This window comes from Orbicella franksi, chromosome 5, assembly GCF_964199315.1.
Source record: "Orbicella franksi chromosome 5, jaOrbFran1.1, whole genome shotgun sequence".
Classification (NCBI taxonomy): Eukaryota; Metazoa; Cnidaria; class Anthozoa; order Scleractinia; family Merulinidae; genus Orbicella; species Orbicella franksi.
The window spans coordinates 26,172,401-26,196,375 of NC_138149.1; the positions used below are offsets into that span (position 1 = coordinate 26,172,401).

At 37.8% G+C, this 23,975-nt stretch overlaps 3 protein-coding genes and 1 non-coding gene across 4 annotated transcripts; 3 read left to right on the plus strand and 1 right to left on the minus strand.

Moving 5' to 3' along the window:
- Nucleotides 1-3,663: 3,663 nt before the first annotated feature.
- On the plus strand, nucleotides 3,664-7,210 carry LOC145487177 (QRFP-like peptide receptor). Its single transcript, XM_081465904.1, has one exon. It carries the CDS (start codon nucleotides 4,730-4,732, stop codon nucleotides 5,729-5,731), a length of 1,002 nt encoding a protein of 333 aa, XP_081322030.1. The 5' UTR covers nucleotides 3,664-4,729; the 3' UTR covers nucleotides 5,732-7,210.
- A 3,699-nt stretch (nucleotides 7,211-10,909) lies between these two features.
- On the minus strand, nucleotides 10,910-13,472 carry LOC145486987 (substance-P receptor-like). Its single transcript, XM_081465694.1, has one exon. The coding sequence runs from the start codon at nucleotides 12,730-12,732 to the stop codon at nucleotides 11,635-11,637; it is 1,098 nt and encodes a 365-aa protein (XP_081321820.1). The 5' UTR covers nucleotides 12,733-13,472; the 3' UTR covers nucleotides 10,910-11,634.
- A 4,834-nt stretch (nucleotides 13,473-18,306) lies between these two features.
- On the plus strand, nucleotides 18,307-18,377 carry Trnag-gcc (transfer RNA glycine (anticodon GCC)). The gene has a single exon. It is a non-coding gene; the product is annotated as a tRNA-Gly (tRNA).
- A 1,931-nt stretch (nucleotides 18,378-20,308) lies between these two features.
- On the plus strand, nucleotides 20,309-21,368 carry LOC145486249 (QRFP-like peptide receptor). The gene has a single exon (XM_081464872.1). The coding sequence runs from the start codon at nucleotides 20,314-20,316 to the stop codon at nucleotides 21,328-21,330; it is 1,017 nt and encodes a 338-aa protein (XP_081320998.1). The 5' UTR covers nucleotides 20,309-20,313; the 3' UTR covers nucleotides 21,331-21,368.
- The last annotated feature ends 2,607 nt before the right edge of the window (nucleotides 21,369-23,975 follow it).

Below are 23,975 nucleotides of genomic sequence, written 5' to 3' on the forward strand. Positions count from 1 at the left end.
TGTCCCAACAACTTATGGCCAGGATTGTAGGTTTACACTAGAGGAAATTGTCCCGGATTCGTGATGAATCCGGAACGTTTTCGTGCCAGATTGATTTTGCCGTTTACACAAAAGTGGACGAATCCGAAATAAAAACTCCCCGGTTTGGTCGTGTCTCCGGAGATTTTGAATCCGGAATTTAAAGTGGGAACTTTGAATCCGAAATCTTTTGAATCCGGAGAGTTTTGTCGTGTAAACGGTTTTCTCTCGAAGCCGGATATTTTTCCGCCTGTGATCTTTTGAGTTTGCGGTGAAACGAAAATGGCGGATTACATGATCCAGTCGTAATCGAGTCGTAGGCACATTGATGGCCATTTGATGGCGGTCGCTGGGTGATTACCTCGTGCTGTTTCAGGTGTAAGTAATCACTTTTATATTGGGTCATGCCATACTCCTCAGAAACCCAATTTATACTTTACTGCGTAGATGACGACGATGGCACGATCGAAAAGCTCGACGGTTCTAGATATTAAGTAAAGACCAGAATAAATACCTGGAGGGACCTGACATGATGGATAACAGTACCGTGGTCAGCGAGTTGAAAGAAAGCTTCAGACTGTCTCAACCTACCCCTAGCCTTATTTTCGGAGGCATTTTGTTTCTCGTCGTCGAGGCAACAAACTGCTTGTTAACCATTCCATCATGAATGTTCCCGGAGTTATCGTCGTGTATAAACGGTTAAGAATCCGAATATCCTTTCACTGTAAACTCCTACTAATCCGAATACTCTAAAATTGATGAATCCAGGAACTTTTACGAATCCAAAAAAACTCCTTTAGTGTAAACCTAGTCCTAGATCGACCACTGTAATGTTTACATGATTTGTCTACCAGTGTTATGATCTGCAAATTTCAGTTAATTGATCAAACAACCAAAGTAGAAAAGATGGATTTTTTCCCAGTATGATTGAAACTTAAACGCAATTTCTTCCTCGACTAATTCAATTCAAGAAATTCCAGGTTTTCTAGCTGAGTTTGAGCATATTGTGTAGGTACAAATTTTCTACACAGCTAGAAGAGCTGAGATGCCGTCACGCAGTTAGTAGTTTATAGAAATTATGGTATTTCCACTTGACTTTATTTGTCAGCAATTCAATTGCCATAAACCATAGAGGACTGGTTAAGTGTATCTCTAAAACTGCCACTGTATTGTAAGTTATCAGTGAAATCAATAAAACAAACAAGTGTTAAAATCATTTCCCGGAGTACTGTAGTAACGTTCTTTATCAGGGATGTGGGTGTTGCAATGCAAATGAAAAAACATATATATTTATACTAACTTAAACAACAACAAAAAAACCATTTTCCATTATTTTATCCACACAACGTTTCAAAAATTGCTTTCATCGGATTGCTGGAAACGAATATTTTACTCGAGAGTGGCTCTCCGCGTCACGCAATTGTTTACATTCCAATGGCGGATTTTGGGCAAAATCTACGAGAAACACAGGCCAAGGCGGGCGACTTGAAACCATTTGCCCAGAGATATTTTTTGATATCCTAACAGGTGGGTGTATATTTAATCCGTAGAAAGCGTTTTTAGGGTATTTAAAGTTATAGCCCATAGAAAAATATGGCGATGTTTTTATTCAATAATTCTCTTGTGACATACTGTAAAATTTTGCGTGTCAGTTTGATCTCTTTTCGGGCTCAAAACTAACTTTGATTTATTTTATTTTTCGCTCAGTCACACTACGAAGACCTGAACTGAATATAAAATCCATTGAAAGATTCTCAAGTAGCTGTTCTGCGGAGCGCGAAGCAATCAAATATTCGGAAAATTCAGCAAAACCGGAAGTAGATTTTGAGCCCAATCGGGTCGAAATCATTTTTGGCGTATTTCTACCAAAGAAAGCTGTATTAGCAGAAACTAACTACGGTCCGTTTCTATTCTTACTAGGACCTATTTATGGACAAAATACAAGCGAAATCGATTTTTCGACTTGTGCCACTGATAGGCGATTTAGGTCCATTTTTATAGGCATTCACTCTTAAATAGCCAGTGAAAAACAAGTCGACCCAGACCTCGTCCATACTACGCCGGAGTACTTTATTTCTCCGGTTAAGCCTTCCGTCCACATTAATCTGTCACGAAAATGGAAAACATTTGATGCGCTTTAGAATGAATCCAAGCCTAAAAGCGGAGCTCCTAGGTCGGGTTGTTCAAAGCCTGATTAAGCTAACCCAGGATGTGGGAGAATTTTGATTTGAATTTTTTTAACTTGGCGGTGTGTTTTTCCGCTTATATTGTTTGTCTTCTGAGTTTGAATAGTCTCAAACCACACAAAACATAAGCAGTGAAAAACATTTTTATACAAGACAAATTGATACTTCGGTTAACTTTTAAGCCTGGGTTAGCGTTAGCTGGCTCAGTTCCGAACAACCCAACCCTTACTACAGTAAGTTAACCCGGTTTGAGCGATCCAATCAAAAAGCTGGTACTTGGTCAGCGGTTAACTTTAAAAAACACGTCACCCCGATGAGCTCAAAACTTGAGCTCGCAATATGGTCACGAGATACCTTGTTTTGGCAGGTCTCAATTGACCATAAAATGGGTATCTAATATCAAAAGTGTACGCTGTTAACTAAGGCCGCATCTCCTATTAATATAAGCGGCTCGTGCAGTTTCAGCTTTTTGAAACACTCACTCGTGCAAATTAAGTCCAAATTGAACTCGAAACCGTATGATTACTTATTAATAATATAAACAGTGGATGAAGTGCTGGAAGCCCTTTCTTGAAGCCATTTTTTCTCATTCGAGAAAAGATGTTTCAAAGTAAAATAAAATCGCTATAAACATCCTACTTTTCTTCCACATCAGCACTGGTGGTTCAGTGATAGAATTCTCCACTGGCACGCGGGAGGCCTGGCTTCGATTCCCGGCCAGTGCAATGATAATTTCCTTTTTCCTACACGTCTGTACATGATATATTTTTCTTTTCCTACAAATGACTCGGAAGGGCGACAATCAGTCTTTTTGTTGTGATAAGTAATGGTAACAGGACTGAGCCAGGAGCGCAGCCAGCATTTTTGCATAGAGGGGTTCCTACTGTATTATCGGTGACCCAATTGAAATGAAAATCCAGCGCCGGAGGCGCTCTTTGCTAGGGAGGTCCGGGGGCATGCTCCCCAAGTTTCCAAACCAAGGTTGTGATTGGTTGATTTAAGCTACAACTTTGAATGTGATTGGTTGATTTAAACAACAATTTTGAATGTGTTTGGCTTCCTGAACTGTCCGATAAAAACTTGGCAAGTGAATTAGTGGAAAATAGGAGTTTTTTAAGCCAATCACAACCGAGAAAATTGTAATTTTTATGATTAAGTTGTGTAAGCTTTCGTCTAAGGTGTTACGCTAGAACCAAGACACCGCGCGTGTTAGGACTGGGTCCTTTTTCTTATCAATAACAGACGAAGTGAACTGTTTCCTTATTGTTACCGTATTTTACTGCTTATCAGTAACGAGTTAGAAATACATAAAGAATTGAAAATAAGCGATAAGAATCATCATGATATCATTGTCAACGTGATTGTGAAAATAATCTGCGAGTCCTGTTTATCAAGACCGCTAAATTTGAATAATAAATGTAAAATTACGTTATATAAAAACTTTCGCATCGGTTTTTGATGTCTTATGAATAACATCTCGTGCACGTAATCATTCACAATAATTGGACTAGGTTGAGAAAAATATCGTGATTTGTCAATGGCGAGCAGATCAATTATTTGCCGAAGCGGAAGGATGAGGCAAATAAATGATCTACGAGACAATGACAAGTCACGACATGTTGCGATAACCGAGTTCAATAATTCTTTTATGGCATTCGATCACCAAGATTAAATCACTCTCTGACAGCTCAGGGAAGCGATATGCCACTTTTTACACACGAGCGGAATAGCTTTAAAGTCGTTTTTGACCAGTTCTTAATTAAACTAGACACGTAGAAAAACAGCATCACGGGGGTTGCATTTTAGTTAACTCTTCATTATATAAATTCAACCTGAGGTTACCAGTGATATTTACATCAAACAAGCGTTGATAATTTTTTAATAGGAATATGCTGCTTTTAATGAACTTTATTGCTTACCTGCTAAGTACAAGACTTAATTAAGTGGCTGTACCTTTTACGAATAGATTTATTACTCTCAAACGAGATTAGCTGGGCAAATTGAAATGCGTACAAAAGAATTTTAAATTGCAGCTGTTTATGAATAGGCATTATATTTCCTTGTGGGCGTGCTATTACTTCAAGCTATCTGTATTGACCTGAACTTTAATGCATTTGCAATACTGGGCAAAGATGAAGCAAACGGGGCTTTTCGACGCAAATGAAAGAGATTTTGTTAATTTGTTGGCTCTTTCGGTAGCTCGAGTTTATCCTCTAAGCAATGATTTTATAACCTCTTTATTTTGTTATTCACTACCTGACGTTTTTAACGAGAAGTCTGTAAACCGGCCAAAAGAATAGAAAACTCTACCTCCGCCCATCTCTCAAAAACGTCTGTGTTAAAGAGTATTTCGTTGACAATGTGACTGGCCTGAGGACACGAATTGATAATGCCCTGTAGTGATAGTTAAATGGTATTTAAATTTGTCATCCACAGACGTTTTCAGGTGTCTTTTGTGTAAATAAGACTGATATTTGGGAATGAACTTGGCTTTCTGATTACATTCGTTCCTGGTGTTTGAGGCGATGTGTCTATTAATCTGCTCAGAAAACTTCACCGGTATGAACTCTACTGCAAACCAGGGTTGCGAACTGTTCGCTGAAAACTCGCCGTCTGTAAAATACCTAAAGACGCTTGCTTATGCTATAATCATGTTATTTTCGCTGCTTGGAAACACAGCTGTAATCATGATCGTCTCGAAAAACAAACGAATGCGGACAACGACAAATTACCTGATTGTCAATATGGCTGCATCTAACCTTTTAATTTCTGCGTTTGCCGTGCCCAGAGAACTCACCGAAATTTACACAGGTTTCCGCAGATGGCTCCTAGACGGACTAGCAGGTTTAATTCTGTGTAAGCTTGTCTACGTCTTTCAAGACATTTCTACCGCGGTGTCCATCCAAAGCCTTGTTGTTATCGCCATCGACAGATATCACGGAGTGGTTTTCCCATTCCGGCCTCCGATTTCAAAATCCAAAGTTTGTAAGGTTGTGATTCCAGTTATTTGGACTGTGGCGATTGGTGTGCACAGCGTTTATTTTTACACCGTACGACTGATGGTACAAGATAACAAGACTTATTGCACTTTCAGCTGGGTGTCAAAGTTTGAAGAACGACAGAGACAGGAGCATTACTTTATTTTCATTTCAGTGTTTTTAATTTTGTTACCTTTGTGTGTGATTTTTTCTTTATATGCACTTATTTTGTTGGAGCTGAAAAAACGTCAGCGTGCTGGAAGCAGTGCATCAGTATTGAGTAACCAAAGACGGAGAGAAGATGGGGCAGTGATGAAAAAGATCCTATGCATAGTTTTTCTTTTCATTTCATGCATCAGCCCGGTCACTATTACGGCAATTCTTTTTTATTTTGTATGGGATTGGCATATACCTTGCGGAATGGACAAATTATTTCAGGCAGCGAAGTTCATTTTCTACTCAAACACCGCTTTAAATCCATGCCTCTATTTTGCTTTAAACAATAAATATCGAAAGGGATTGAAAAATTTATTAAGACGAAAGCTGTAGTATGAAGACAACAGGAATGAATTACCGATGATCGTGCTTCAGTAAAACTAAATGCACATCAATATACACCCCTCGACAGAATAAAAGGCAGTCTCCTAGATAATTTGTTCCGTATTGGAGGGATTAATAAATGAAAACTTAGCTTGATAATTGAAATGCGGTTATTTATTTGGATAGCTTCCCTCAAAAATCTAGCCGGCTTTAGTCTGCCTGACCTAGCCGGTAATGCTAACCCAATTTCCTAAGAATATTTTAAGGAAACTGAGAAATGCTAACAAATATGTGTTTATGAGGGTTTTATTTTAAAATCCTAGACCTAAGTGGTAATGTGGTAAAAGTAGCTTTAGGGTATTGTGAATTTGATACCGGCCACTTTTGAAAGGAAAACTGATAGCAATAACCGGGTGTTTTCACAAGAATAGAGTTCCAATGAATTTTCTGATAAAGTTTTATCTGGACAGTTAAAATATAGAGGAATTAGCGTGTGATTTTAAAAGTAATTTTGTCAGAATCCTGATTTTCTACGTTTGATGTAATTAGATCTGTGCTAATATTTGAATTAAAGACCCACTCGGCTCCCGGATGTAGCTTCGCATGAATTTCACGAGTGGTGGGCATGTGTTCTCCATTAAAACACTCGTGTCTTTATAATAAAAATTAGCATTACACAGTGGAGCGAAGATCTGAATTTTATTTTCGAGTGGTAAAAACAATACTTCACGGGCGAATGCAGCAAGTGAGTAAAATCTTGATTAAAAATATAATGCAAACAGCGGTGATAAACATTTAAAAAACATGCATTTAATGAACTTGACGTTTCGTATGGTAGGCAACATACATTTTCAAAAGTATAACCGTAAAAATTTTTTGGAAAGCTCTTTATATGTATTAGTGGGGGTCTGGAACCTAGACAGAAAACATCTGGAGTAGAAATTTAAGACGTTTCAAACGGAAATTGTCTGTTAAGTGACACAATGGAAAAGCTTTCGTAATAAAGTGAAAGTTTTTCACTCTTGACATTGGCCTTCAATGCTGGCTGCAACTCCTGAATAAACAAGGTCTCCTTAACCTGACAATGGTAGTCAGTCTTGCTGGACGCCAAAATGTCAAAATGGTCCCATTTGATGTTGTGACCAGTGTTTGAGTAAAATCATGTTTTTAAGACGACAAAGTAATATTCGTATTTTGAAGTCACCCTTTAACAACCCTAATAAGCGGGAAATGACGTCATCAAAATTCTCACTAGTGGCAGATATGAGGTGTTTACCATTTAGCAAAAAAGTCTGGAAATTTCGGTTGAAAGTCAAATGGAACTGTAATTTTCTGGAAAATCCGTTCGGAAATTGTAGACTACCTTCAGAGGTAGTCCTCTTTTTCTGTTCGGAACGGAACGGTGGAAATTTCTTTACCATTTGCTAAACTTTCTAGTTTCCAGTCTCTCATCAGCGGCAAGCAATTACGAGAAATCGAATTGCAAATGGTAAGCGCCATCTCGTTCGGTTGGTTTACTGATTTTGGAAAAACCCTTACCATTATTCAATGGTCATCCCAACCGGTTTATTGTGACAAATGGTTAGCGCCCGTGGACAATATTATCAGGTTAGTGATGATAAGAGAATGACATGATATTACTCCGCGATGAACACGCGAGGACTGCTTTCGTGTAGTCACCATCCTCAGCTTTCCTTTAATTAAAACATATTACATTGCGAAACCAGGAAAAGATCATACCTGCGATAGGCAATGTGAGAAATAACTGTTTTCTCACTGTTTACAACGCCAAGGAAGATTAGATACGGCTTTTTATTATCTAGACACGAGTGTTTTAATGGAAAATATCGAAAAATACACCACTAGGGAAATTCATGCGAAACTGCATCGGGAACAATTATCATATTAATACTCACGGTGAATACGTAGTTAAACAATACAGGTTGTCCATTCGGTGAATTTTCAACAAATTTGTATTCAAAGGACAGAGCAACAATTCTGTTTGTATAAAGACAAATAATCCCGTGAAAAGCACTATAAGTATGTTTTATTCTCTAAAAGCCTTTCGACTGCATAAAAGTACTGCATTCCCAGACGCTGGAAACGCGAAGTGAAAAATAGGATAAAATTCGGGATGATTTGATAATTCAGTATTTCTATTAAAAACGGTGTTAAGAATGACAAAAGAAAAGCAAATCTGGTGCTCAAAACCTTTTACCTGTTTTGTGCCACAATTTTTTTTTTCAATCACTTTCACTGGACTTTTTGACTTGTTGTGAACAAGAACATATTTTGTAGACGTCTTTTAGGCGGTATGTGGAATATAAATTCAGTTTAGCCAGAAGCGAACTTAAACGTCATTCCGATTTTAGGTGCCTTTCCAAGTTATTTTACATAGCCTTTACATTATGCTATTAAAAGAAAGCAGGTCGCGTTGGGTCCGTCAATGATGGCAAAAACGTAAGTTCAGCAAGGACATATGGTGCACCAAGTCCATGCAAGGTCTATCAAATTGCTGCTGAATCTCCCGGCATTAACTCAATATACATTTCACCGAGTCAGTTGTAGATTTTCCTTGTCAGTCCAGATGTCAACATTTTAGAGTCAAGGTAATATGTACGTGTCAGCGAGTTCTCCTGCAAACTGACTCGGGAGTTTGAAATTTAAAATAATTTTTCTTACTTAAAAGCGGCTTTTCAACCATTGCTAGGTCCTTAAGTAATAGTATTAGGTTTGCAAGTATTAGTACAGATCTAAACGCAGAACTGCCAAAAGATTCTGACAAAATTCCCTTTATTAAATCAAAGGCTAACCCTTCTATATTTCCACTGTCCATATAAAACTTTGTTAAAAGATTTATAGAGACTCTTTTCTCTTCTAAACAAAGTTTTTGCTTAGCTTTTTGAAAAACTTGCTGGTGTCAAATTCAGAATGCCGTAAGGAATAACACTTCCTACAAACCCCTTTTTGTCATAAACACATATTTTTTAGCTTTACTCTTTTAAGACTATCCGGAGGCAATTGTGTTAATATCACCGGCTAGGTCACGTAAACTAAAGCTGACTAGATTTCACCCCAGCGGGGGGTACTCCCAGAAAAATCGGGTGGGGGTGTGCGACCCGCTTCCCAAAATCCTTACCCTATTCATGACCAAAATATGCGATATTCACTACCCTATTTATGACCTGACCAAAAATTCGAAACCCTATTTATGACCTAACCCTTAAATCAAAACCCTGTTTCAGACCTGCGTTATAATAAGTTCCTTAGTTCAGACCAATGTTAAATTACCATAAACATAATTTGCGAAGGGCTTTTGTTGATCTTCTTTTCAAGCTTCAAGTGAACATTCAGCTGCTACACTAGATCCGGCATTCCATCCACACGCTAAAAGTTTCCAAGAAAACGCCAAAGTTCTTGACAACATCTGCGCCGCTGTCGACTGGGTCGCAATTGCATTTTGCGCGATGCCCGACAAACATTTACAGCATCCGTTCTATTTTGTGTGGAAGTGGAAATTTGCCTTCCATATTGAATAATTTTGATTTGCCGTCCACTTCTTCTTTAAAAACTCTATTTTAGCACTGCCATATCGCCAGGGTAACGATTTCAAGGCTATTCTGCCAAGCACAGTGAGATAAACCACGAAGAATTCGAGTTAAATCATCGCTGGTGATGAAAGAAGACCAGTTACTCCGGCCGACAAATGTAAAAAGAAGAACGCTGAAGCAAAGTTGATTTGATCATGCCCTGTCTCCTCAATATTCTGTATAATCAGTTTGGCGTTCTTTCTTCTGCGTTCGAGAGTATCTTTCCCTAATGTATTTATTCTTAATTTTTTTCCCATTTGAATCCTTTCTCAGTCCTCTTCGATAATCTGAAAACCGCCTTTGGACGTTCAATTACTGTTCAGCAACATTTTTAATATCAATGCGTGGTAAATGCTCAAAACTGGGAGCATTTTCATCGAAATTCGCTGCCAATGGATTACGTTTTTCATTCATTACGTTATAATTGTTATATTACCAAACGAAGAAATTTCCAGTTGTATCCCTTTGTCACGTTGAAGAAAGCTAATATTTAATGACTATAAGGACGTCCAAAATAATCAAGGACGAGGAAAATGTTATAATTACAACTTACCAAGACCTAACCAAGACTTCTGAACATTGCGAAAAGACAGAGCGCAATAATAAAATTCACATTTAAGCAGCTCTTACTGCATGTTGAGATTTTATATTCATAAAAGGTATATTCAGATTCACTGCTTCCGTCGCATTAGAATTCTATTTCATGAGATATCGCTAGGTTGATATTCAATTAAATGTACCACTGGATGTTATTCGCCAGCTGAAATTTTCGATTAGAATTGAAGTAGCAAGCTAATTGGTGTCGCGTCTGATCAAGAAAAACTGCTAGAAAGCTACATTTGCATATTAAACCCCGCACGTTTGTCCTTAAAGTGGTCTTGCCCACCTTGGTTTAGTCCTCTGCAATTTCCAAAGTTGCATCTATACAACTTCTATCAGTTCTTTCTTGTACCCGGTTAGTGCTTTTTGGAATCATCTCGTGAATCATAAAGAATTAAAGCTAGCATTAAGGCTGTTTTTGAAAGTTTGCATTGTTGTTATCATAACGTATTATGCTAGGACGATGATCAGTTTCCGTTCTCCAATGATTTTCAGTACTCGTTTGATGCCATTATTTAAGCATCATATAATACAGGGCTGTGGTACTTATCGATCCATAAAGTAGCGAGTGCTGAAAACCTTCACCAGCGACTTTCGTAAAGTTTTAAAGCTCTTAGTATATTTTACAATTTTGAACAATACGGACCATCACGATGATCAATAAAGCTGTATTTAAACAGCCAACAAACAAACTGACAAAGTGCATTACGTAAACACGACTGTTCCCAGGTTTCGCAGTTTTAAACATTTGAACAGAGAAATTAAAGATTGCGACCAAACGCCAACAGGACCCGCGTGTCCATCAAGAAACGATATCGTATCATTCCCCAGGAAGTGATACCATATCACTATACTTGTGACAAGCTATGACAGAATTTTAGCCACGCTTTATCACAATGACACCCACCAACAAAACAAAACAGCACTTGCTTTTAAACGAGTTTACATAAATATATGTAGCTGCGATTTTGATTGAGAGACTCAGGGCAAATGTTTTTCCAACAGATAAGGCAACAATATTATGTCGTTTGTATAAAGCCCTCTAAGTAAAAAAATAAATAGAAACGTGTATTATTCTCTAAAACCCCACATTCAGCTGCTGAATAATTTTCGAATGAATCGTAAAATGTGCTGCAGATAATTTCCACACGTTGGAAATAGTTCGGAAACGTTGGATTAAATTTCCTGTAACAGGGGTATTGGTAATGTGGAGACGACAAATAAATCCGGTACTAAAAATTCTTTTATCTCTTTAGTGCCACAATGACTAATCTAATTTTTAAAAAAAATGTGGAGAAAATTCTCACAAAATTACCTTTGAATCACTCGCTGACCCCTCTATTTACCTATCCAAAAATTTTTTGTTGAAAGATTCATAGGGGCTCCGCTCTATTCTCGTCAAAAATCGTTGTTGCTTTAGCTCTCCTAAAAACTGGGCCGGTATCAAATTCATAATACATGTAACCTAAGGCGATTTTCACGACAACACCAATTAGGTCTGCTTTTAAAAACTAAAACAGCACCATCCAAATAGAGCTACTTGAAAAGACAACGGACGCTTTTCTCATTAAAACATTTTTAACTTTACCTTCTTTGGAATACCCTAAGGAAATTGTGTTAACATCATCGGCTAGGACACACAAACTAAAACCAATTTTTCACAGGAAATATTAGCTAACCGAAAACATTAATCTTGGCAATACCACATTTTCAAATATCAAGCTAACTCCCCATTTCTGAATAATCCCGCCTTATTGACCAGACTGTATTTTCTCTGTCCTGAAGCATGTTCATCGGCAAGCCATTCCTGTTTTCTGCAAGAGAGCGATTCCGTCTTAACAAATCTTTCAATCCCTTGCGATATTTATCATTTAAAGCAAAATACACACATGGATTTAAAGAAGCATTCGAGTAGAAAAAGAACTTCGCTGCCTGAAATAATTTGTCCATTCCGCAAGGAATATGCCAGTCCCATACAAAATAAAAAAGAAGTGCTGCAATAGTGATCGGGGTTATGCATAAAATGAAAAGGAAAACTATGCATAGGATCTTTTTCATTACTGCCCAATCTTCCCGCCGTCTTTGGTTACTCAATACTGATGCACTTCCAGCACGCTGACGTTTTCTCAGCTCTAAGACAATAAGTGTATATAAGGAAAAAATCACACACAAAGGTAACAAAAACAGAAACACTGAAATGAAAATAAAGTAATGCTCCTGTGTCTGTCGTTCTTCAAACTTTGACACCCAGCTGAAAGAGCAGTAAGTCTTGTTATCTTGTACCATCAGCCGTACAGTGTAAAAATAAACGCCGTGCACACCAAGCGCCACAGTCCAAATAACTGGAATCACAACCTTACAAACTTTGGCTGTTGCAATCGGAGGGCGAAATGGGAAAACCACTCCGTGATATCTGTCAATGGCCATAACAACAAGGCTTTGGATGGACACCGCGGTAGAAATGTCTTGAAAGACATAGACAAGCTTACACAGAATCAAACCTACTATTCCGTCTACGAGCCATCTGCGAGGACCAGTGTAAATTTCCGTAAGTTCTCTGGGCACGGCAAAAGAAGAGATTAAAAGGTCAGATGCGGCCATGTTGACAATGAGGTAATTTGTCGTTGTCCGCATTCGTTTGTTTTTCAAAACTATGACGATTATAGCTGTATTTCCAAGCAGAGAAAATAACATGATTATACCATAAGCAAGCGTCTTTAGGTATTTTACAGACGGTGAATTAACAGCGAACAGTTCGCACGCCTGGTTTGCAGTAGAGTTCATACCAGTGAAGTTTTCCGAGCACTTTAATAGACACATCGCCTCAAACAGCACGAACGAATGTAATCAGAAAGCAGAGTTTGATCCTAAATATCGGTCTTATTTACACAAGACACACCTGCATGCCTTTGTGCGTAACAAAATTTAAATACCACTCAACAACACACGCCATCGTCATTTCGCCTCTCGCGCCAACAAGGCTTTAAGCACGTCGTTATCAAGGGTCTACCAACCCTAATGGGGGAAGGGGGGCAGGGGAGGCGGTACTCCCTTATATGGGCTATATAGGTATGGTTTTAGCACTCTAGTCTCGAATTGGGTATGTTTCTTGGACGAAGCTACTTTTTCATCATTATCAATAAGACCGTCAACAAAAGCCCTTCATGACTTATGTTTAGGGTAACTGTGCCAGCCGCAACGGTCATAAATAGGGTATCGAATTTTTGGTTAAGTCATATATAGGGTAGCAAAACTCGCAGATTTTGGTCATAAATAGAGTAAGGGTTTTGGGAAGTAGTCCGCACAACCCCACCCAACTTTTCTGAAAGAACCCCAACGGCAACCAACCTAACATTCCCAAGCGTAGAGGTTTTTCGGGAGCCATGGGCATGATACGGAGTCGAGTGTTTTATATTTTGGCGGAATTATGGACTTCTTGTTCACAACCATCAAGCTTAGCATACATTTAAGCTTCTCGGCCGTTTTCTTAAAAACTCTTAGAATATTATGTAAGTGTGGACAATACCGCTTACTATGATAATCATAATTGTAGATGAATAAAAGCCTCCACTTGGCACGAACATATGCTGGGATATTTGTCCGCGGACATTACGCGAACAGTTTTCCGAGAGGGAATCTCGAGAAAAAGTCAAATAGAAGCAATTGTGTTTATTTCCTTCCGAAAATTTTCAAAACTCGCGGGATCTTTTCAAAATTGGAGGAATATATATCGGTATTCCCCAGTTTAAGCTGGGCAAATTCAGTCATGGTTAGACCAATTGGATGCGAGCGAAAATATTTGGTGGATTATAAACACGCTAACATAAATATTATACGGCGGACCGAAGATATTAACTTTATTTTTGAGTAGTAAAAACAGTACTTTACGGACGAACGCAGCGAGTGAGTATAATCTTGTTTTTAATGCGAGTAAATGATAATTATTCGTATCTTCAAGCCACTGTGTAGTTTTCTTTTCATTTTATTGACACAATGACTGTTGGAACCGTCAAACAACCCTCAAAAAGCGGGAAATGGCATCATCAATATCCTCACTAGTGAAGTTATGGACAAAACCCCACTCGGGTTCTAGAAATAGTTTCGTATGAATTTGACGAGTGGTGTATTTTCCATTAAAAGACTCGCGTCTAGACAATAAAAAGCCGTACCGAATATTACTTGGCGTCGTAAACAGTCAAAAGAAAGTTATTTCTCACAAGTGCTTAACGCCAGTATGATCGTTGCCTGGCATGGTTTTGCAGTGTAAATATTTTAGGTAAGGGAAAACTGAAGATGAGCAGATCTCGCGTGTTCATCGCGGAGTGATATCCTGTCATTCCCGTATCATATACCCTCTTGATATGGATTTTATTCACCGCCTTATCACGTTGATATCCAAGGTGAATACGAAGTAAAACATTACACGCAGCTACGACGTCGATTCGGTGAATTTTCAACAAATTTGTATACGAAGGGAAGAGAAACAATTTTGTTTGTATAAGGTCAAATAACACGAAAATCACTAAATGTGTATTATTCTATAAAAGCTGCTGAATCAATTTCAACTGCATAAACTGAAAAGTGCTACACTTTCCAGACGCTAGAAGCCCGAAGTAAAACATTGGAAAAATTTCGGCATGATTTGATAATATTTCCACTAAAAACGGTGTTACTGAATGACAAAATAAAAGCAAATCTGGTGCTGAAAACCTTTTTTCTGTTTTGAATCACTTTCACTGGACTTTTTGACATGTCGTGAACAAGAAGATATTTTGTAGACGTCTTTTAGGCGGTATGTGGAATTTAGCCAGAAGCGAACTTAAACGTCATTCCGATTTCAGTTTAAGTGCCTTTCTAAGTTATTTTACATAGGCTTCAAATTATGCTATTAAAAAATAGCAGGTTGGGCTCGTCCACAGTGGTAAAAACTTAAATTCAGCAAGGACATATGCTGCACCTCAGTAGTTCATAGAGGGTCTGTCAAATTACTGTTTAATCTCCCGGCATTAATTCAATATACACTTCACTGAGTCAGTAGTAGATTTATATATTTTCTTGTCAGTCCAGATTTCAACATTTTAGAGTCAAGATAATATGTACCCGTCAGCGAATTCTCGTGCAAACTCGGCTCGGAAGTTTGAAATTAAAAATATCTTTTTTCTTAAAAGCGTGTTTTGAACGATTGCTAGGTTTTTAAGTATTAGCATTAGGTCTGCAAGTATTAATACAGATCTAAATAAATGAAAAGCAGAATTGCCAAAAGATTCTGACAAAATTCCCTTTAAATCAAAGGCTAATCCTTCTATGTTTTCAATGCCCAAATAAAACTGTGCTAAAACATTTATAGGTACTTTATTCTCGTCAAAACACAGTTTTTTGCTTTAGCTTTCCTAAGAACTGGCTAGTATCAAATTCAGAATGCCGTAGGGCGATTTTCACAACATCACCAATTTGGTCTAGTCTTCAAACTAAAGCCAAACCCGGCGTCCCAAGAAATCTACTTACCCTTATTCTCATGAACATATATTTTTTAGCTTTACTCTCTTTACACTACCGTGAGGCAATTGTGTTGATATCACCGGCTAGGTCACGTAAACAAAAGCAAGCTAGATTTCCACAGGAAACATTACCTATCTGAATATGTAAAGATTGACAATACGCTGTCATTTCTTAATGTCTCGAATGGAACAAATTATCGACTAGGCTATATTTTGACGTGTTGAATTTCTGTGCATTAAATTCTCCTGAAGCACGTTGATCGGCAGGTCATCCCTGTTTTCTTCAAACGAAAGCTTTCATCTATCTCTTGTGGACCTTGCGATATGTATCGTTTAGGGTAAAATACACGTAAACATTTAGCTTCGAGTAAATCGAAGTGGTTGGGAGCCCGCACTCAAATTATACAGTGGAAAATGGATCGTCTGTAAACAGTGGCAATTTTTGATGCTTAAATAGCCAGTGAAAAACAAGTCGACCCAGACCTCGTCCATACTACGCCGGAGTACTTTATTTCTCCGGTTAAGCCTTCCGTCCACATTAATCTGTCACGAAAACGGAGCTTTTTGAAAACGCTCTTCACACCGGAGGAATTTGAAAACGCCGGCCTTGCGTTGTAGTTAGGACAGAAAACATTTTGAAAACGAAGCTTTTCGAAAAAGATGACGTCACGATCATCATGATTTTCCCCTGCGCGAGTTTTATTCAAACACAAATGTAAAATGATCAGTTATTGTTGCGTTTTTAAATTTCTCCTGAGTGGCGTGAATGGAAAACATTTGATGCGTTTTAGAATGAAAGCAAGCCTAAAAGCGGAGCTCCTGGGTCGGGTTATTGATTTGAATTTTTTTAACTTGGCGGTGAGTTTTTCTGCTCATATTGTTTGTCTTCTGAGTTTGAATAATCTCAAACCACACAAAACATAAGCAGTGAAAAACATTTTTATACACGAAAAATTGATACTTCGGCTAACTTTTAAGCCTGGGTTAGCGTTAACTGGTTAGCGTTAGCGTTAACCTGAATTTTTTTCAGGTCGGGTTGTTCAAAGTCTGATTAAGCCAACCCAGGATATGTGAGATTTTTTATTTGAATTTTTTTAACTTGGCGGTGAGTTTTTCTGCTCATATTGTTTGTCTTCTGAGTTTGAATAATCTCAAACCACACAAAACATAAGCAGTGAAAAACATTTTTATACACGAAAAATTGATACTTCGGCTAACCTTTAAAGCTGGGTTAGCGTTAACCGGCTCAGTTCCCGAACATCTCAACCCTGACTACAGTAAGTTAACCCGGTTTGAGCGATCCAATCAAAAAGCTGGAACTTGGTCAGCGGTTAACTTTAAAAAACACGTCACCTCGATGAGCTCAAAACTTGAGCCCGCAATATGGTCACGAGATACCTTGTTTTGAAGGGTGTCAATCGACCATAAAATGGGTATCCAATATCAATAGTGTACGCTGTTAACTAAGGCCGCATCTCCTATTAATATAAGCGGCTCGTGCAATTTCAGCTTTTTGAAAAAACTCACTCGTGCAAATTAATTCCAAATTGAACTCGAAACCGTATGATTACTTATTAGTAATATAAACAGTGGAGGAAGTGCCACAAGACCTTTCTTGAAGCCATTTTTTTTCATTCGAGAAAACTTTTTTCAAAGTTTCCGCACAAATTTTCGTCATCATTTTACGTAATATCATTGACTTCGAAAATTTCCTTTTGTCTTTCAGCCAATCATAATCCAGAATTACGATGTGTAATTTGCACTGGTGTTACACTTTTTGCACCGATGTTACACTTGAACTGCACTGCTCTCAGCCAATCAGAATCGAGTAATTTTTCATGTATATTATTAATAATGGTAATAGGCCTGAGTGGAGTCCAATTCAGTCCGTTATTATACGAGTGATCAACAAAATCGGACGACCGCGAAGCGGGAGTACGATTTGTTAATCACGAGTATGATTACAGACTGAATCTCACAACACGATGTCCTGTTACCAATTAGTCATAGCCATTACAATTTTCCACAAAAGTAAAAGTTCATTTGAAAATGAGCTTTTAATAGTGATTTTTAAACCGGAGACTTAACCTCCACAATTTTGCAAATTCAGTCTCTTGAACTGGTTACTATAATGATTGTAATCAATGTTGTTATTGGTGGATTAAGTGGAGAGGACTTAAAATGATGGGCTCATGTAACTGTCCGATTACAGGTGTCCAATTACACTGTCCGACTACAACTTTGCCGATAAATTACAGAAAAATACAGCAGCTTATGCAATAATCACATTGGAGGAAATTGTAATTGTTATGCTTAGCCGGAGTATGGTCGCCATGTTGAGCGACGTCGTCTTCGTCTTCCCTACGCGCTCACGATTCACGGGTTTCTATGAGTATGGGGCTCCGCTATTATATCTCTCAGTTAGTACGCGCGCTGTGATTGGCCACTAAAGCGGGTAGTATTCTACTGTGCTGCCCGCTTAAATTTAAAGCTGTTTTTGTTACCAAAATGTTTCGTGATTTATCGCCAAGTGTGCTTAACTTTTTTACCAAGTAGAAGTTCAAACTTTCTTTTACTTCTGAAATTGTGTATAAAAACCTACCTCAAATTGACTCGTTTTGCTTTCAATTTGAAGCTGTTCCGCGTGAATAGAAGTCGTTCCCGAACTCGTCAGACACACAGTAGAAATGTAATATATATCTTACTAACCTCGTTTTCTCGGTCAGTACTGTAAGTTACGGATCCTCGTTTATCCAAAACTCGGTCCGTAACTTGCAGTACGACCCTCGAACTAGGTTAGTTAGAGGCATTTATCGAACTCCAGCATTCTTACCCTTGAGGGAGTAAAGTAAAATAAAATTGTTATAAACATCGATCATGAGTACCTTTCACATCAGCACTGGTGGTTCAGTGGTAGAATTCTCGCCTGCCACGCGGGAGGCCCGGGTTCGATTCCCGGCCAGTGCAACGATAATTTTCTTTTTCCTACACGTCTGTACATGATATATTTTTCTTTCCCTACAAATGACTCGGAAGGGCGACATTCAGTTTTTGTTGTTGTGATAAGTAATGGTAATAGGACTGAGTGGAGTCCAATTCGCTCTGTAATAATACGAGTGATAACAAAATCGGACGACCGTGCAGCGGGAGTCCGATTTGTTTATCACGAGTATCTTTACAGATCGAATTGGACGACACGAAGTCTTATTACCAATTAATCATAACAATTACAATTTCCGAGAAAACAAATTAAGAATAGCCAATTATGAATGAAAGGGAAAAATTGCATTAAAAGACTGACAAAGAAGGCATAAATTGAAACCAAGGTTTTGATTGGTTAATTAAAGCTACAACTTTGAATGTGATTGGCTGATTTAAACAACAACATTGAATGTGATTGGCTTATTGAACTGTCCGATAACAAACTGTCCAATAACAACTTGGCAAGTGAATTAGTGGAAAATAGGAGTTTTTTAAGCCAATCACAATCGAGGAAATTGTAATTTTTATGATTAAGTGGTATAAGCTTTAGTCCTAGGTGTTACAATAGAACCAAGACACCGCGCGTGTTAGGACTGGATCCTTTTTCTTATCAATAACAGACGAAGTGAACTGTTTCCTTATTGTTACCGTATTTTACTGCTTATCAGTAACGAGTTAGAAATACATAAAGAATTGAAAATAAGCGATAAGAATCATCATCATACCGTTGTCAACGTGATTGTGAAAATAATCTGCGAGTCCTGTTTATCAAGACCGTTAAATTAGCATAATAAATGTAAAATTACCTTATATAGAAACTTTCGCATCGGTTTTTGATGTCTTATGAATAACATCTGGTGCACATAATCATTCACAGTAATTGGACGAGGTTGAGAAAAATATCGTGATTTGTCAATGGCGAGTAGATCGATTATTTGCCGAAGCCGAATGCTGAGGCAAATAACTGATCTACTACACAATGACAAGTCACGACACTTTGCGATAACCGAGTTCAATAATTGTTTTACGGCATTCGATCACCAAGATTAAATCACCCTCCGACAGCTCAGGGAAGCGATATGCCACTTTTTACACACGAGTAGAATAGTTTTAAAAGTCGTGTTTAGCCATTTCTTGATTAAACTAGACATGCAGATGAACAGCATCACTGGGTTGCGTTTTAATTGACTCTTTATTGTATAAAATCAGACTGAGGTTACCGGTGATATTTAAATCAAAAGGCGTTGATAATTTCCCAATAAAAATTCTTTAGCAAGTATTAAAATTAGCCCAACTAACTTCGTTTTTGAGTTGATAATTCAAAAGAATTTTTACTCTCAAACGAGACTAGTTGCGAAAATTTAGATGCTTACAAAAGAATTTTAAAATGCAGCTGTTTATGAATAGTCACTATATTTCCTTGTAGGCGTACTATTATTTCAAGCTATCTGTATTGACCTGAACTTTCATGCATTTGCAATACTGAGCAAAGATGATGCAAACGGGACTTTTCGACGCAAATGAACGAGATTTTGTTAATTTGTTGGCTCTTTCGGTGGCTCGATTTTATCCTCTAAGGAATGATTTTATAACCTCTTTATTTTGTCATCTACTACCTGACGTTCTTAACGAGAAGTCTATAAAAACAGCTAAAAGAATAGAAAACTCTACTTTCGCCCATCTCTCAAAAACGTCTGTGCTAAGGTTTTTTCGTCGACAATGTGACTGGCCTGAGGACACGAATTGATAATGCCCTGTAGTGATAGTTAAATGGTATTTAAATTTTTCATCCACAAACGTTTTCAGGTGTCTTTTGTGTAAATGAGACTGATATATGGGAATAAACTTGGCTTTCTGATTACATTCGTTCATGCTGTTTGAGGCGATGTGTCTATTAAACTACTCAGCAAACTTCACCGGTATGAACTCTACTGCAAACCAGGCTTGCGAACTGTTCGCTGAAAACTCGCCGTCTGTAAAATACCTAAAGACGCTTGCTTATGCTGTAATCATGTTATTTTCGCTGCTTGGAAACACAGCTGTAATCATCATCGTCTCGAAAAACAAACGAATGCGGACAACGACAAATTACTTGATTGTCAACATGGCTGCATCTAACCTTTTAATTTCTGTGTTTGCCGTGCCCAGAGAACTCACCGAAATTTACACAGGTTTCCGCAGATGGCTCGTAGACGGACTAGCAGGTTTAATTCTGTGTAAGCTTGTCTACGTCTTTCAAGACATTTCTACCGCGGTGTCCATCCAAAGCCTTGTTGTTATGGCCATCGACAGATATCACGGAGTGGTTTTCCCATTCCGGCCTCCGATTTCAACATCCAAAGTTTGTAAGGTTGTGATTCCAGTTATTTGGACTGTGGCGATTGGTGTGCACAGTGTTTATTTTTACACTGTACGGCTGATGGTACAAGATAACAAGACTTACTGCACTTTCAGCTGGGTGTCAAAGTTTGAAGAACGACAGACACAGGAGAATTACTTTATTTTCATTTCAGTGTTTTTAATTTTGTTACCTTTGTGTGTGATTTTTTCTTTATATGCACTTATTTTGTTGGAGCTGAAAAAACGTCAGCGTGCTGGAAGCAGTGCATCAGCATTGAGAAGCCAAAGACGGAGAGAAGATGGGGCAGTGATGAAAAAGATCCTATGCATAGTTTTTCTTTTCATTTTATGCATCACCCCGGTCACTATTGCAGCAAGTCTTTTTTATTTTGTATGGGATTGGCATATACCTTGCGGAATGGACAAATTATTTCAGGCAGCGAAGTTCATTTTCTACTCAAACACCGCTTTAAATCCATGCCTCTATTTTGCTTTAAACAATAAATATCGAAAGGGATTGAAAAATTTATTAAGACGAAAGCTGTCGTATGAAGACAATAGGAATGAATTACCGATGAACATACTTCAGGAAAACTAAATGCACATCAGTAAAAACCTCTCGATAACTGGATAGAATAAAAGGCAGTCTGGTAGATAATTTGTTCCGTATTGGAGGGATTAATGAATGATAACTTAGCTTGATAATTGAAATGCGGTAATTTATTTGGATAGCTCCCCTTAAAAATCTAGTTGGCTTTAGTCTGCCTGACCTAGCCAGTAATGCTAACCCAATTTCCTAAGAATATTTTAAAGAAATTAAGGGTTTTATTTTAAAATCCGAGACCTAATTGGTAACGTGGTAAAAATCGCCTTAGGGTATTATGAATTTGATACCGGCCACTTTTGATAGGAAAACTGATAGCAATAACCGGGTGTTTTCACAAGAATAGAGTCCCAATGAATCTTCTGATAAAGTTTTTTCTGGAGAGTTAAAATATAGAGGAATTAGCGTGTGATGTTAAAGGTAATTTTGTCAGAATCTTGATTTTCCACGTTTCATGTAATTAGATCTGTGCTAGTATTTGAATTAAAGACCCACTCGGCTCCCGGATGTAGCTTCGTATGAATTTTACGAGTGGTGGGCATGTGGTCTCCATTAAAACACTCGTGTCTTGATAATAAAAATTAGCATTACACAGTGGAGCGGAAATATGAATTTTATTTTCGAGGGATAAAAGCAATACCTCACGGATGAATGCAGCGAGTGAGTAAAATCTTGATTAAAAGTGTAATACAAACAACGGTGATAAACATTTAAAAAACATGCATTTAATGAACTTGACGTTTCGTATGCTAGGCAACATACATTTTCAAAAGTATAGCCGTTAAATTTTTTGGAAAGCTATTTATATGTATCAATGGGGGTCTGGAACCTAGACAGAAAACATCTGCAGTAGAAATTTAAGACGTTTCAGACGGAAACTGTCTGTTAAGTGACACAATGGAAAAGCTTTCCTAATAAAGTAAATGCTTTTCACTGCTGAAATTGGCCTTCAATGCTGGCTACAACTCGTGAATAAACAAGGTCTCTTTAACCTTACAATGGTAGTCAGTCTTTCCGCACGCCAAAATGCCAAAATATTTTTTGACATTTTGTGACCAGTTTTTGAATAAAATCATGTTTTTAAGACAACAAAGTAATATTCGTGTCTTGAAGTCACCCGGTAACAACCCTAAAAAGCGGGAAATGACGTCATCAAAATTCTCACCAGTGGCAGATATGGGGTGCTTATCATTTAGCAGAAAAATCCCGAAACTTCGGTTGAAAGTCAAATGGAACTGTAATTTTCTGGAAGATCCGTTCGGAAATTGTAGACTAACTTCAGAGGTAGTCCTCTTTTTCCGTTCGGAACGGAACGCTGGAAAGTTCTTTACCATTTGCTAAATGTGCCAGTCTCCAGTCTTTCATCAGCCGAAAGCAATTACGAGAAATCGAATTGCAAATGGTAAGCGCCATCTCGTTCGGTTGGTTTGCTGATTTTGGAAAAACCCTTACCATTATTCAACGGTCATCCCAACCGGTTTATTCTGACAAAGCACCCATGGACAATAACAACAGGGTAGTGATAAGAGAATGACACGATATTACTCCGCGATGAACACGCGAGGACTGCTTTCGTGTAGTCACCATCTTCAGCTTTCCTTTAATTAAAATATATTACTTTGCGAAACCAAGAAAAGATCATACCTGCGGTAGGCAATGTGAGAAATAACTGTTTTCTCACTGTTTACAACGCCAAGCAAGATTAGATACGACTTTTTATTATCTAGACACGAGTGTTTTAATGGAAAATATCGAAAAATACAACACTATGAAATTCATGCGAAACTACATCAGGAACAATTATCACATTAATTTTCAACAAATTTGTATTCAAAGGACAGAGCAACAATTCTGTTTGTATAAAGACAAATAATCCCGTGAAAAGCACTATGAATATGTTTTATTCTCTAAAAACCTTTCGACTGCATAAATGTGTTGTATTTCCAGACGCTGGAAACGCGAAGTGAAAAACAAGACAAAATTCGGGATGATTTGATAATACAGTATTTCTATTAAAAACGGTGTTAAGAATGACAAAAGAAAAGCGAATCTGGTGCTCGAAACCTTTTATCTGTTTTGTGCGACAACATATTTTTTCAATCACTTTCACTGAACTTTTTGACATGTTGTGAACAAGAACATATTTTATAGACGTCTTTTAGGCGGTATGTGGAATATAAATTCAGTTTAGCCATGCCAGAAGCTAACTTAAACGTCATTCCGATTTTAAGTGCCTTTCCAAGTTATTTTACATAGCCTTTAAATTATGCTATTAAAAGATAGCAGGTTGCGTTGGATTCGTCCACGATGGTAAAAACTTAAATTCAGCTTGGACATATGGTGCATCAAGTCCATGCAAGGTCTATCAAATTGCTGCTGAATCTCCCGGCATTAATTCAATATACATTTCACTGAGTCAGTTGTACATTTGTTTCCTTGTCAGTCCAGATGTCAATATTTTAGAGTCAAGATAATATGTACGTGACAGCGAGTTCTCGTGCAAACTGACTCGGGAGTTTGAAATTTAAAATAATTTTTTCTTACTTAAAAGCGGCTTTTCAATGATTGCTAGGTCCTTAAGTACTAGTATTAGGTTTGCAAGTATTAGTACAGATCTAAACGTAGAACTGCCAAAAGAT